Below are 16094 nucleotides of genomic sequence, written 5' to 3' on the forward strand. Positions count from 1 at the left end.
ATGGTGTGGCAAGCCCAAGAGGCTGAGTACTGTACTTGTTCTCCTAATTGGTATATAAGTTGAGGCTTATTTTACCTTGGTGATGGGGTAGGGATATTTCACATTTTGCTCAGTGAACAATTATGGGGAGAGTCTGGAGTCTCTTAAAGTAAGATGAATGAAGTTGTTGCTTCATAATACTGGAGGGGGAAGAAGAGGATGTAGTTTCCTTTTTAGGAGAAAAGGGAAGACAAGAATTCCTCATTAAAGATGGCACCCCAAATATATGAACCGTTTGAAGAGTTAGCTATCCCGAATGTTACAGGTGCTGGCAAATTTTGTTTGCTATTACCAAATTCTACTTGAGTACTTGATAGCATTTTGGAGCATTCAAAACAAACTGCTAGTCATCTTTCCTCTGTGTAGCTCATGAGTTAGCCACTAATGGTTGTCAGAAATGCTCAGGTGTGGATTAATGAAGCAGAACCAGTTATTCGAGAGCGCATGATTTATAGGGTACAATTTTCCATGTATGTATTATGCATTTTCAGTCTGCTCGGTCATAAATGTGAAATATCCCACCCCATCACCAAGGTAAGTAAATAGTTTCATTTTTCAAATATTCATTACAACTTCTTGACTCAAGATGAAGATCCCGCAGAATACAATATTGAGTTAAGTTTTGTGTGGGACTCATTCCATCAGCAAAAAATAAAAAATAAAGCTATTCTGCTTGTAAATACCTAGAAAGAAGAAATGGCATGCAATAGCCTAGTGTAATATTGCGCACAATTCTATCTGGGACCACATCACTATTAATATTTTGAGACAACTCAACATTTTCGATATATAGAAACAAAGTATCATTGTGTCAATATGTTAAGATTTCTGCCTTGCTAGTTGTAGAACCAGAGCAGAGGTGAGGATTTTACTTTAGAATATAGAACAGTACAGCACAGTACCGACCCTTTAGCTCTCTGTGTCATGCTGACCTTTTATCCTCAGTTAAGATCAAGTTAACCAATGTATTCTTCATTTTACTATCTTCCATGTGCCTATCAGTTGTTTAAATGTCCCTAATGTATCTGACTCTACTACCAGTGCTGGCAGTGCTTTCCACGCACCCACCACTGTGTAAAGAACCAACCTCTGCCATCTTCCCTAAACCTTCCTTCCAGTCACCTTAAAATTATGCCCCTTTGTTATAGACATTTCCAAAATGGGAAAAGGTGTCTGACTATCTACTGTCTCTGCCTCTCATCATCTTCTACACCTCTATCAAGTCCACCTCTCATCCTTCTTTGCTCCAATGAGAAAAGCCTTGGCTTCCTCCACCTTACTTCATAAGACATGCTCTCCAGCATCCTGGGAAATCTCCTCTGCACCCTCTCTAAAGCTTACACATCCTCCTCAATGAAGCAACTGGAACTAAACACAATATGCCAAGTGTGGTCTAACCAGGGCTTTATAGAGCTGCAGCATAACCTCACAGCTCTTTAAACTCAATTCCCCTGCTAATGAAACCCAACACAATATACTGTCTTAACAGCCCTATCAACTTGGATTGGCAACTTTCGAGTGACCTATGGACATGGATGCCAAGATTCCTCTGTTCCTCCACACTGCCAAGAATCCTGCCTTTAACCCTGCATTTGTATTCAAATTTGATCTTGCAAAATGAGTGACTTCACACTTTTTTTTTTTCAAGATTGAACTGCATCTGCCACTTCTCAGCCCAGTTCTGCATCCTGTCAATGTCCTGTTGCAACCTACAACAGCCCTCCACACTATCCCACTCCTCCAACCTTCGTGTCATTGGCAAACTTACTAACCCACCCTTCCATTTTCTCATCATTATTTATAAAAGCTATAAAGAGCAGAGGTCCAAGAATGGATCCCTACAGAACACCACTGGTCACGCAGCTCCAGGTTGAAAACTTTGCATCTACTGCCACCCTCTGTCTACTACAGGCCAACTAATTCTGTATCCAGACAGCCAAATCTTCCTGTACCTCACTTTCTGAATGAGCCTCCTTACTTTCTGAATGAGCCTACCATGGGGACCCTTATCAAACACCTTGCTAAAATCCACATAGACCACATCCGCTGCTCTGCCTTTCAGTGTGTTTTGTCACAACCACAAAGAACACAAATCAGGCTTGTGAGGCATGACGTGCCCCTCTGAAAGCAATCTCTTATCAAACTATGATTTTCTAAGTTTTTCAGAATCTTCTCCAATAATTTGCCTGCCACAGGTATAAGACTGACTGGTCTGTAATTCCCAGGGTTAACCTTATTCCCTTCCTCGAGCAACGGAATAACATTTTCCACCCTCCAGTCATCTGGCACTCGTCCACTGGACACTGAGGATGTAAAGATCATCGTCAAAGGCATAGCAATCTCTTGCCTCGCTTCCAGTAGTAATCTTGGATATATCCCATCTGGCCCAGATACTTGCCTATCCTCATGTTGTTCAATATTTTCAGCTCATCCTCCATGACATCAGACAATTCGAGCATATCAGTCTGCTTCACGCTGTCCTCGCATGTCAAGGCCCCTCTCAGGAGTGAATACTGAAGCACAGTATTCATTTAAGGACCTCCTTTACCTGTTCTGACTCCGGGCACAAGTTCCCTCCTCAATCCGGATTGGCCATACCCTCACTCTGGCCATCCTCTTATTCTTCACAAGTGTAGAAAGCCTTAGGGGTTTTACTTAATCCAACCCACTAAAGTTTTCTTCATGCCCCCTTCAGTTTCTTTGTAGCTACCTTGTAACCCTCTAGAGCCCAGTCTGATCCTTGCCGCCTCAACCTTAAGTAAGCTTCCTTCTTCCTTTTGACTTGATGTTCCACATCACTTGTCACCAAGGTTCCTTCACCCTACCACACCTTCCTTGCCTCAGTGGGACAGACCTATCCAAAATTTGCAGAAAGTGCTCCCTAAGCAACCTCCACGTTTGTCGTGCATTTCCTTGAACAGCTGTTACCACTTTCGGCACCCCAGTTCCTGCTTAATAGTATTGTAATTCCCCCACCCCCAATTAAATACTTTCCCACACAGTCTGCTCCTCTCCGTGACTATAGTAAAGGTTAAGACGTTGTGATCATGTCTCCAAAATGCCCTCCCACCAAGAGATCTGTCACCTGACCTGGTTCGTTGCCAAGCACCAAATCGACGAGAGGAGATGCACACAATCTACATATTGCATCAGGAATTCTTCCTGGACTTGCCTGATTAAAATCTGCTCCATCCAATCTATTTGAACTAAGGAGGTTCTAATCAATATTAGGGAAGTTGAAAATCGCCCATGATGACAACCCTGTTATTTCTGCACCTTTCCAAAATCTGCCTCCTAATCTGCTCCTCTGTGTTGCTATTGGGGGTTCTGTAGAAAATTTGGAATAGTGACTGCTCCTTTCCTGTTTCTGACTTCCATCCATGCTGACTCAGTAGACAAACCCTCCTTGACGACCTCCCTTTCTGCAACTGTGATACTATCCCTGATTAACAATGCCACTTCCCCATTCTCTTTTACCTCCCTTTTGAAATCCAGGAATTTCCTCTGTGATATCCAAGTCTCTGTAATGGCCACAACATAGTTCCAAGTACTGATCCATGCTCTAAGTTCATTACCTTTATTCCTGATACTAATGTTAGAATGAACACACTTCAACCCATCATACCAACTGCAACTTTGCTCTATCATCTCTCTATCCCTCTTCACAGAGACACACCACACTGTATCTGGCTGTTCACTAGTGACTCCACTCTCTGATCCATAGTTGTGGTTCCCATCACTTTGCCAAACTAATTTAAACCCTCCTGAAGAGGTCTAGGAAAACTCCTGCCCAGGATATTGGCGATCCTCCAGTTCAGGTGTAACCCATCCTCCTTGTACAGGTTCCATCTTCCCCTGAAGCTTTCCAAGTGATCCACATATCTGAAGCCCTCCTTCCCATACCAGCCCTGCAGCTACGTGTTCATCTGCATATTCCCTCTGTTGCTAGCCTCACTAGCCCGTGGCTCCGGTAGCAATCCTAAGATTGCTACTCTGCTTCCAATCTAACTCCCTATATTCTCTTTTCAGGTCCTCATCTTTTTTCCTAGGTATGTCATTGGTACCAATGTGTACAACTTCTGGCTGCTCTACCTCCCTCTTTAAGAATCCTGTAGACTTGACCCTGGCATCTGGGAAGCAACATAACATCTGGGAGTTTTGTTTGCGACCACAGAATCCCTTGTCTGTTCCTCTAACCAGTGAATCTCCTATCACTATCCTATTCTCCCCACTTCTCAGGCTCCGTGCCAGAGATCTGGCTGCTGTAGCTTTCCCCTAGTAGATCATCCTCCCCAGCAATATCCAAACGGTATACTTATTATTGAGGGGAATCGCCACAGAGGATCCCTGCAATGTCTGCCTATTCTCTTTCCCACTCCTGATGGTCACCCAGCTATCTTTTATCCTGTAACAACTTTGGTGTGACTGCCTCCCTATAACTCCTCTCTGTCCAAAATGATCCAAAGTTTATCCAGCTCCGGCTCCGGCTCCAGTTCCCTAATGTGGTCTGTGAGGAACTGGAGTTTGTGCACTTCTCGTAGGCAAAGTCAGCAGGGACTTGGAGTGAATATAATCTATGAAAGGATGTTGGAGGTAGAATTGGTAGTAATTTTCAGAGGAAGTTGGGTGTATAATTGGAAGAATTATGGAGAAAGAGCAGAGGATGGGAGGGATAAGATAGCTCTTTCAAAGAGCAGCATAAGCAGTTTGACCCAAATGGCTATTACCTTTGCTGAATCAATCTGTAGAGTGTGATCTAGCAGTGGTAATATTTTTAAAGAATTTCAGACTTCCACTTTAATCTGCTATAAGGGGAATGGAGCTTTGTTGAATTTGCTCATTATGCAATCAAATCTGTTGAATGATTGTGTTCACAGTAAGGCTTGCTTCCTCCTGTTTATTTCCAATTTTTAAAATTATTTTTCTGGTCTCTATATATGCCTCTATAAGTGTGTAACTCAGCACTATGCAAATCAGCCATCTAGCTAATTGCACAATGCAGAGTGATGCCAGCAATGTGGGTTCAATTTGCACATCACCATGAAGATTCTGTCGCCTTGACCTTGTCCCCCTCCTTCCGTTTTTAAACTTGTCACCAACCATCTTTCTCTGAGAAAGCAGCCTAATGAACCATTAGGATTATAATAATCTTCCCTTTAACTAACCAGGACACTGGAGAAAATGCTTTCTCTTTTTTTGCTTTTTGATAGTGTCATGGAATCCTATATAGAGAGTCGTAGAGTCATACAGCATGAAAACAGACCCTTGGTCCAACTTGTCCATGCCAACCAGATATCCCAACCCAATCTAGTCCCACCTATCAGCACCTGGCCAATATCCTCCAAACCCTTCCTATTCATATACCCATCCAAATGCCTTTTAAATGTTGCAATTGTACCAGCCTCAACCACTTCCTCCAGCAGCTCATTCCTTGTATGAATTCAAATAGTAAAGGCAGTAACTATGCAGGTTCACTGCTGTGTCAGCTATGCTGACTTGGCAATGCAGACAGGACTTGGTTTAATATCTCAGCTGAAAGGTGACACCTGAGAAAATGTAGCACTCCTTCAGTACTAAGCTAGAGTGTCAGCCTAGATTTTTGTGCTGAAGTCGCTGAAATAGGACTTGTACCTACAACCTTCTGTTTCAAAATTGAGTCACTGCTAGACCCTTTACAGTTTTGTCCATGCCCTGTGAATATAATAAAAAGTAAATCTACTGTATTTCTATCCAAACATCTATAATTCAATTGGGTAATTAATAATTCTGTCAATATTCCTTTATGCTATCATTCATTGTATTTCTGCAAAGGACTGTCAGGATTTTTTTTTCAGTTTCAATGTTTCTGTTGTGTGTTCTCAATTTTTAATATTTTCTGAGTTTGCTTTTGCCAACTTATGCAAGATTGACTTTCTCCTGTTCTTATTTAATATTGGGTTTAGTCTCTGCACTAAAACACTGTTCCTTGATGGTTTTCCTGAGATGTGATCAAAGACCTTTTTTCCAGCTGAATTATCAGTTTTCTTATCCCCTATACATCAGTTAACTCTACAGAAGTTGAACCATTGGCTTGTAGACAACAAATATTAGCCAGGACACAGTTGTTCTGCTTTGTAAATGAATGGAGTGCAATCTGTACCCTGCTTCCTTACTAAATGTTCTGGTTTTATTAAAATTAATATTTCTGTTTTGTGAACTAGTGCAGGCAATCACATCTTTGCCTTCTGTATCTACTCATTAATCCTCATGGTCACAAGCTATTTTGTTGGTATGCATTTAGAATGTGAAACTACAAAAAACAATATCGTTCTCAGAATTTTGAATGCTGAATAGCTAACTTTAGTGCATTTGTCACTTTTTCAGAATGAAAGCTCCGGTTCTACCTGACTTCAGTCTACTTTCTGAAATATTTACAGAATGTATTGCAATTGCAATAGTTGGATTCTCAATGACTATATCAATGGCGAAGATATTTGCTATGAAGCATGGTTACAGAGTAGACGGTAATCAGGTAATGAGAGCAGTTCTGTATACCCCACCATTTTATAACTAATACTTTGGCAAATCTAACAATAAAATGTTTTGCTAGTAATGACACCCGAGACCCTGTTGGGGGAAATATTCGTACTTATAAAACTTTTTACACTTGGGAAGTTTTCCTAATCCCAGTTGCAGAAATGTATTTGGTTTATTGACTGCTTGTGTATTTGCCCTCTTGCAGGTGCAGGTATTTGTTTGGTTGGTAATGAAAGGTGGAAAAACTGCAATAAGAGCAAAGCAATCTTTTAAAAATTATATGAACTGGGATTTTTACAGTAAGAATGCCCTTCTAACGCTTGCACTGGAATATAATTATTCCAGTACATAATCCCAACTAGAATATTTGTTACCTTTTAATATTATCTAGGAATCAATATATTATAGCAATATGTCCACTTTCTTTTAAAGTGGACACAATTTGTGCAAAATAACAAGATAGGTTTTTTTTCCCCATTTGAATGTTTGTTGTCCACTTTATCCTCTATTGGAAAACGTACGTAAACTTTCTTCAAATTTTCTTTCTCTAGGAACTTATTGCATTAGGTATTTGTAATACTTTTGGATCCTTTTTCCAAACATTTCCTGTTACCACCTCAATGTCCCGAAGTCTTGTGCAAGAGAGCACCGGAGGAAAAACTGAGGTATAAATTTGCAGCCTGTAATGTTCAATGTCAAGCATTAACTAGCTTTAAGATAAGCATGTTCTTAAATATTTATTTACATGCTAGAGAATAGTAAAGCATGAAATGTTTGTTTTATAGGGGGTTTATTGATTTGATGATCTTTCGGCATACAAGACCATAAAACGCTTTCTACTAGTTGATGGTTTTTCTATATGCAAAGTAGGTTTATGGGATGCTTTTTGTGCAAGTGTGGAAAGAGACCAAGTGCAGGCCGGACAGTAGTGGGCTTCAGTAAACAAACTTTCATTTACAATTTTTTCATAACTAAAGCAAGTCATTTTGGTCATGTATACATCCCAGCATGTCTCTGGGTCTAATGAATATGTAGATGAACCTACCACTATATTTCCCCCAGTATGTTCTCATTTCATGTCTAAAAGTGTCATCTTAATACAAAATTTAACTAACATGAATCCCATTTAACTTATTTATAATCTCTCTATCTCCCCCAAAGTTTGTTGTTCATGGGTTCAAGTCCTGTAGAGACTATATGATCTACTTTGACTATGTTGATTAGAGTGATATAGAAGAATGGATGTTCTGAAGACTGGGTGGATGAGAGAGACTGCTTATGCACAGTTAACAACATCTCAGACACGGTATTTGAAGTGGTAATCTGTGACTTACGGTATCCTCTTTCTACAAGAGACCAAACAAAGTCCGGAAGATACCTATTCAGTTCAATTGTCCTGTGATTAATTTTGTCTTTGGATTGCCTGTTTACAATGCACAGGGAAACTGGTGTAGCTCAGTTCTGGGAATCAAACCAATTGATTTTATATAGTTGACTGCAGAGGAACCTCAATTATCTGAAGGGCACAGGCGAGAAGTATTTTGTTTGGTTAATTGAATGCCGGATGAGTGTGTCTAGCCGAGCATCGGGACCTTGCGATCTTGCTTGATAATCCAATATTCAGATAATTGAATGCTGGATAGTCGAGGTTACTCTGTAATCCACTCTGTAGTTTGCAGCCTCTACTGTGTGATGTAGGGTTTTAAGGTACTATCCAAAGCAGAAAACTGATAATTAGAGGCCATCTCATAAAGTATGACTCTGTAGTCAAGTAGTGCCAAGATCTGGCTAGCATTCATGGTCATAAGTGTCTTCTCTACTTGTTCAGCATCCGTTGGCTTGAGGATTGTCTGGAAAGACACTCAGTTTCTGACCGAGTCCATCACCTGAAGCATGAACTGTTACACTCGTGTGAGCATCTTGGTTATCTCCTTGACAGTACAAAGGACATTGAAGGGTTTATAGTTACAACTTGAAAGACAGCAGTCAGGCCCACGTGGCTGTTTGCATACCTTTGCTCCATCTCTGTCGAGAAGCAAGGTACAAAGTAAACTTTGGATGGCCATTAGAAGAGGCATCCACTCTAACTGTGGATGATTTGAGGTCATAATAGTCGAGCACACCGCAAGGGACCAGCTGTTTAATCTATTCTGATTACCCCATCCTGCTGAACTCCACACTACCATGGACTTTTGCAGATCTCTTGCAGCTTCTGAGGTGAAAGCAAGTTTTGAGAAAGATTTACCCACTTATTAACCATGCCTAGAAAATGCTAAATGTCTAAAACCTACTTGGGTTTCAGAAAATCGGTGGTCACCATAGTTTTCTAAGGGTTGACATCTGCTGTTTTTGGTAGTGACATGGTCAAAGAACTTAATGATTTTGCTGAAATGTCTATTTTTACTTCAAGTTGAGACCAAACTCTGCAGGGATGTTAAAACCTCTTTAGATTCTGTTATCATGTTTCTCAGGTAACCCCTTGGATCAAAATATCCCCATTTTATTTCCCCTTCAGAAATTGTAGACTTAAGACATTGAAGTCATAGAAATCCACAGCATAGAAAATGGCCCATTATATCCATGCTGATCAAAAAGTTACCACTTAACTAGAAGTATTGCCTGGGGCTAGTGGTCCGCTCAATGCGAGTCAATTAAAGCAGTAGTAACCAAATAAAGTAATAATTGTGGTCAACAGCTTGGACTCCTAGACCAGTGGGAATTTCTAGAAGCAGCTGTTGGCATCCAGCTTAGTGAAAAGTGTACTAACTGGTAAGTTTTTTTTTTGTTTGACTTTCATCAACGGTAGGTATAGGACAGATGTTAGGGGTAGGTTCTTTACTCAGCGAGTCGTGAGTTCATGGAATGCCCTGCCAGTAGCAGTGGTGGACTCTCCCTCATTATGGGCATTTAAGCGGGCATTGGATAGGCATTTGGAGGATAGTGGACTAGTGTAGGTTAGGTTGGCTTGGATCGGTGCAACACCGAGGGCCGAAGGGCCTGTACTGCGCTGTATTCTTCTATGTTCTATGTTCTAACTGACTGCCTTGAGTTATATTAAGTCAACACTTTGCTCCAAAATTGAACAGCTTTGTCAATGATCAAGCTGACTGCTAAGTAAGCTTCTTAACAGGGAAATGACAGCTGTATGCAGCTGATCTACATTACTACAGCTCTGCATTAAGTTTGACCAGTAACTGGTGCAGGACATTTCTAGGGGTAAATGAGCATAACAGCTTAGTTTTAGTTTGAAGCTTTTGTAATCCCTGGCATAGCAATGGAATTCCTGCTGAAAAGGTACTCATTATGTTGTCCAGAAAGCTGGTGTGTATGCTCTACCAGAACTAATGGAACACATGCCTACAAGGAGATTCTTTATTGACAGAGGGTTTAAGTAACCTGATTATTGTAGGTAGGCATAGTTTCGAATTGCTCTTTGGTATGCAGCCTGATGCCGTTAATCCCTTGTAACCTGATGTCAGGCAGTTGGAGGTGTACAGTAAATCAGCCAAAATGGTCTCTGATACATAACTGTATCTAGCGTTAATTTGTGTATCAAAATGTATAACTTCCAAAATGATTAGTTCCAATTTCTTCCTTTTAGAAACTGAGGAAAATACTAAGTCTCACTGCCACTCAATTGCAAGAGGCCCACTTACTTTCTAAGCAATTCCATTGCTGCTTTGAGCATCTGAGACATTTCCCTTTTTAGTAACCCTCAAACTTTTTTTGATATACTGCATTAATATACCTTTAATCCTCATTTTCACTCAATACTGTATTTCTAGAAGAATTAACAAACCATCCTAATTCCTGATATATTTGGATTTTCAGAAGGCATTTGGTAAGGTATGACACGTTAGTTGCTTAAAATAGCCCATGCAGTTTGGAGGCTATACATTAGCATGGGTACAGGATTGGCCTGCTATTTAGACACAGTGGCTCAGTGGTTAGAATTGCTGCCTCACAGCACTTAAGGGTCTGGGTTTGATTTCAGCCTCTGGCATAAGTTGTATGGAGTTTACACACTCTCTCCCTGTATCTGCGTGGGTTTCCTCCGGGTGCTCTGGTTTACCCCCACAACCCCAAGATGTGCAAGTTAAGTGAATTGGTCATGCTAAATTGCCCATAGTGTTTAGGACTGTGCAAGTTAGGTGCATTAATAGGGCTAAATGTAGAGTATTAGGGTAGGGGAATGGGTCTGGGTGGGTTACTCTGCAGAGGGTTGGTATAGACTTGTTTGGCCAAATGGCCTGTTTCCACAGTGTAGGAATTCTATATTCTATGCAAAAATTGGGATAAAGGGAGAATTTTTAGGATGCCACGGATGGGGCCAAAATTATTTAGTGTATATTAATGATTTGGATAAAGAAAGTGATGTAGAATAGCTACATTTTATAGATGACCGTAGGTGGAAAGATAGGTAGAGAGAATGATATTTTTTTAGATTACATTACATTACATTACATTACATTACATTACATTACATTACAGTGTGGAAACAGGCCCTTCGGCCCAACAAGTCCACACCGCCCCGCCGAAGCGCTACCCACCCATACCTAACACTACGGGCAATTTAGCATGGCCAATTCACCTGACCTGCACATCTTTTGGATTGTGGGAGGAAACCGGAGCACCCGGAGGAAACCCACGCAGACACGGGGAGAACGTGCAAACTCCACACAGTCAGTCGCCTGAGGCGGGAATTGAACCTGGGTCTCTGGCGCTGTGAGGCAGCAGTGCTAACCACTGCGCCACCGTGCCGCCCACATATTCTGTAGAGGGATGAAGACGAATGGAATATAATAATGGAAAATGAGGTTATGCATTTTGGCAGGAAGGAAAGAGGAGCTGAATAATACTTGAATAGAGAAAGACTGCAGAAAGCTACAGAATAGCAGGGTTTGGGAGTTTTTTTGTTCACTAATCATGAAACTAGTATCCAAGTTCGAGTTATAGGGAAGGTACATGGAATATTGGCTTTTTATTTTCAATGGAACATGAACATTGCTAAAAGATCCTGGTCAGACCACAGCTGGAATACTGTGAACGGTTTTCTTGGCCCTTTTATCTAAGAAACGATATCTTAATATTGGAGGCAGACTAGAAAAATGTTCACTCTGCTGATACCATATGGTATCATAAGGAGAGATTGTGTAGATTAGGTCTATACTCATTGGAATACAGAAGAATGAGAGGTGTCCTTAATGAAACAAACAAGATTCTTGGTGAACCTGACAAGGTAGATTTGAAAAGGTGGTTTCCTCTGGGGAAAGTCTGGGAATACTGGGCATATTTGTAGAATGAGAGGTCACACATTTGATAGATGAAGATTTCTTCTCAGAATCCTGCAGATACACTTTGTCACCGGACTGCTGAATCTATATATGTATTTTCAAGATTGAGACAGATTTTTAATCCGTAGGAGAATCAAAGGTTATGGGGGAAAAAGCAAGAAAGTGGAATTGAGGGTTACCAGATCAGCTTTGAGCTCTCTCAAAGGATTGAGTGGCCTACTTTTGCCACTCTGTCTTATAGTCTTAGGTATTCCATCTGTATCGCTTCCATTTTTGTGCTTAAGTCCTATTCTTTAATCATACTAATTCCAAGACACTGGATTTTTGTTTGTTACAATATTATAGTGCATTTTATTCTAGTTAATGTTGCAACAATCTCCTGTTTTAGTTTGTGTTTTGAGCCCTGAAACCTTTTTTTACTTAAGCTACTGTATGGCTTCTCACGACTATTAGAGAGTCATGATCTTTTGAAGCTAACCACATGACAACCTTAATTCTGATGGGAAGGGTGAGGGAAAAATACTTTATTTCCAGCCCTCTTTTTATTTAATTTGTTCTATTTTTGTTTTTGTAGATTGCTGGAGCAATATCTGCTGTAGTTGTGTTGGTGATCTTTGTTTCTTTTGGTTTTCTCTTCGAATGTTTACCTCAGGTATGTTCTGGATTAGTATTTTCATTATCCTTTTTATATTTGCTTCCAAAATACCTATTTAAAATTTTAAAAATCTTCCTTTCTTCACCTTCAAATGTTCTTTCGTCCTTCTGTCTGCCTTGGCTGTACAAACACTTGCTCTCTAAACCTAATCAATATTTTTACTATTAATATGTATTTAACTGCTAACAACATTACAGTTTGAGTTTGTCCTTCTCCAGTGTTTGTGCATGCATGCTTAGTAAGTGTTAATGATCTAGATAGGAGCCTTAATTTTCTTTCAACTGTGATGACTTAAAGTAATTCAAAAGGATTTATTTTACTTAAACAAGTTGCAGCCTTAATGGAGTTTGCTATAATTACTTGATCCACTGGCACAGGGTTAGAAGGTTGAAGGGCCTGTTCCTGTGCTCTATTGTTCTGTTATTTGCTCTTTGTACCTCAGCCCTATTTCTAATTGACGTTACACTTCAGTTACATTGATCTATGTTCAAGTTGAGACCACCACCTTTGGAAAAGACTGAGAAGAGAGTCAATAGAACTAGTCAAAATATGAGGAGTTTGGGTGTAATAGGGAAAAAAAATTGTTCCCGTTAGTGGAAGGATCATGTACAAGCCACAAATTTTAAGGTAATTACCCAAAGCAATGTAGACATGAGAAGAAACTTTGTCATGCAGTAAATTAGTGCATCATAGATCCTACTTTCGGAAATGTAATGGAGTCAGGTTCAATTGATGCATTCATAAGACAATTAAATCCTTATCTGAAAAGGAAGAATGTGAGGGCTGCAGGAAGTAGGCTGGGGGGTTTGAGACTAAGTGTGTTGCTGCTACAGAACTAGCACAAATAATAGACTGGCCTCCTTCTATGGCGCAATTCTGTTTGCACATCTCAGTCTTGATTTGACGTTTTGGTATTGAGCAAATTGGTGTATTTTATGATCAGTTACTTAAGTGAATTTTAATTCTGTTCATCTGGTAGAAACCACATGAGAACAGTTGAATTGAAGTGAGAAACCTACCCAGTGATCATTTGACTTTGTGGCAGACTGCAAGTTAAAATTGAAGGTAGCAAAGTCATTTCCCCAAGTTGCACAGATCCTTAAGTATGCTGATTGTACTTTTGAGGTACTTTTAACAAGGTCTGATTGAGATGTCAACATGAGGCCCGCATGGAGGGGCAGTGGTGGTTCCCCTTTAGGAGCCTGAACAAGTTCTAGAAGTTTAAAAATATTTTTGTTTTCTTTGTGAACTTGAGAGAACAAAAATGCCATGCAAAGTGACTTTAGCCATCAGATAATGATTTCATGTAGGAGGCATGCAAACCACTATAATTTTAATATCTGTGCCTCTTTTATTACCAATCTCTACCGAGTTTGGAGTGGTTGCTCCATCCTACAGACTGCAGTGGTATATCATCATGGCTATTTAGGGATGGACAATAAATGATGTTTCCAGCAATGCCCGCATCTCTTGAATGATTGTCTTAAAAATACTGGAAATTTGGGTAAGAATGCATTTTTAATAGTGAGAGAAATAAAGCAAGTGAGGTGTAGAGAAGAATAATAAACATTATCAACAGCTTCCAATGATAGTGTATCCAAAGTACTAAACGTCCTAAAGCTTCACAACCACTTCCTTAAACCAGTCAAGAGATATTGGTGCAGGTAAAGAAAATGTGGTAAAAATGATGTATTTTAAACAGTATTTAGAGGAGGAGAGTGTGCTAGAGTAGTGAAGAGTTTTGGGAAGAGAATTAGAGTTTGAGACCCAGGTAGCTGAAAATATGGTTGACAGTTGTGCAATTTTAAAGTCCAACACAAGCAGGAAGAATTGATGTTGCATGGAGATCTTAGTGGACTGTAGGTGGAAGGAGCTTATGAAGTTGAGTGAAGCCATTGAGTATATTAAATAGAGAATGAGAATCTTTTCTAAATTGGGGTGTCCTAGATCAGGAGTCACCCATGTTAGTGGGCACAGGGGTTAAGTGATGCACAGTATGATATAGGCAGTGATTTGGATGTTTAAAATCTAATTCAAAGAATTTAGTGTCATTATACTCCTTTTGTGATTTTTGTATAAAAGTTTGGCTAAACATGTTACTAAACTGTCATGTATTAGAATTTAGATTATAAATAATTAACCTTTGTATAAAACTTTTTAAAACGTTCTGATGTTAGAGGTAATGGTTCTTGTGTTAGATTAATTTGCGGCATTCTCTGACCTCTGATTGAGAACTCAAACTAATTTCTTGTAGACTGTGCTAGCTGCAATTGTGATGGTGAATCTGAAAGGAGTGTTTAAGCAGTTCCAGGACATACCTTTTCTCTGGCGAATCTGCAAAATTGAATTTGTAAGTACTGCAAATATGTAGAAAATAGTTGTTGAAAGTATATATTTGTTGTCAAAATGAGGGATATTGGTATTGCAGATTGCTTTCAGCATAGTAAAAAAAAAAAAGTTTTGCCCTTTACACTTTTTTTTGCAGGACATCAAAAGAGTAAAGAACACTTGTGGAAATCAAAAAAGTGATTTAAATTGTATGGTTTTGAGGTGATCTGAATAAATTAGTGATGCTTTACCTTTTGCAAATAGCCTTTTCTGGTGTATTTTAGTGTATTGCAAATAAGATCGTAACATATAGGAGCAGAATAAGGCTATTTGAGTCAAGTCTGGTCCACCGTTTGATCTTGGCTGATTTCTCAACCCTAGTCCTCTGAGTTCTCCTTTTGATCCCCTTACTAATCAAGATAGATGTAAGACAAATGTCCATAAACTCCCAACCTTGTGTATGGTGTCGAGGTTTTGCTTCAAAACCAGAAGGTTCCTCACAATTATAGCCCGTTACCAATTTTACTCAGTAGTTTTGTGGTGTGCCTTAACTAGTTTAATTTAGATAGCATGTAAATAGCTTTTGCCCTTCCCCTGTAGTAACTAGATAGGGCATTGCATAAGTCCTATACTGATCTGCAATTCCTATTTCTTTTGAATTTGAAAGATTGGCAACTTTTGTGAAAATCAGTAGGAAAGAGGCTGGCAGCTTATTACAATTTCTCACTAATTTGCTTAGGACTGACTGAAATTTCTGTATGAATCTACAAACCCATTTTTGCAGTCCAGCCTATAAATAAGTAAACATTTTTCAAAAGAGTAATTACAGTAAATGTTTACAGATTAAAAATATGCTAATTTCTAATTTACTTGCATACTTTTTCAAAATTTTACTCTAGTTATGGACTGAGAAACAATATAGCTGAAAAGTTGTCCTTTTTGAAATTGAGGTATAGTGAGTACACCTAAGTTTGAGGCATTTCTCCATTTGGACATCTCTTTTCTGCTATGCAGTATACACCTGAAAGTTTAGACAAGTTTGAGGATTAGATTAAACATTATACAGGCAGTCTCCAGATTGCAAACAAGTTCCATCTGGAGTCTATTCCCAAATAACTTTGTACACTTTGTTGGAACACTATGCAGGACAATATAAAATAGTTTATAAGGACAGGAAACATATGTTGATCTTTAAAATTACCACTGTATAGGATTGCATTTGTAAGTTGGATGTTCTTAAATTGGGTCTCCCTGTATTCTGT

At 39.5% G+C, this 16094-nt stretch overlaps 1 protein-coding gene across 3 annotated transcripts in view; it reads left to right on the top strand.

Annotated features, from left to right (window-relative positions):
- Positions 1-16094, top strand: part of slc26a5 (solute carrier family 26 member 5) — an 81486-nt gene that overhangs the window by 39864 nt on the left and 25528 nt on the right. For 2 of the 3 annotated variants that reach the window (XM_043713848.2, XM_087999503.1), the window contains 4 exons: positions 6403-6550; positions 7107-7220; positions 12424-12501; positions 14759-14854. In XM_043713848.2, the coding sequence (XP_043569783.2) occupies positions 6403-6550; positions 7107-7220; positions 12424-12501; positions 14759-14854 (436 nt within the window). The remainder of the gene's footprint in view (positions 1-6402; positions 6551-7106; positions 7221-12423; positions 12502-14758; positions 14855-16094) is intronic. The other variant, XM_087999502.1, reaches the window with a different exon arrangement.

Source organism: Chiloscyllium plagiosum, unplaced genomic scaffold, assembly GCF_037043375.1.
Source record: "Chiloscyllium plagiosum isolate Xiang-an unplaced genomic scaffold, Cpla_swu_hap1 HiC_scaffold_23, whole genome shotgun sequence".
Classification (NCBI taxonomy): domain Eukaryota; kingdom Metazoa; phylum Chordata; class Chondrichthyes; order Orectolobiformes; family Hemiscylliidae; genus Chiloscyllium; species Chiloscyllium plagiosum.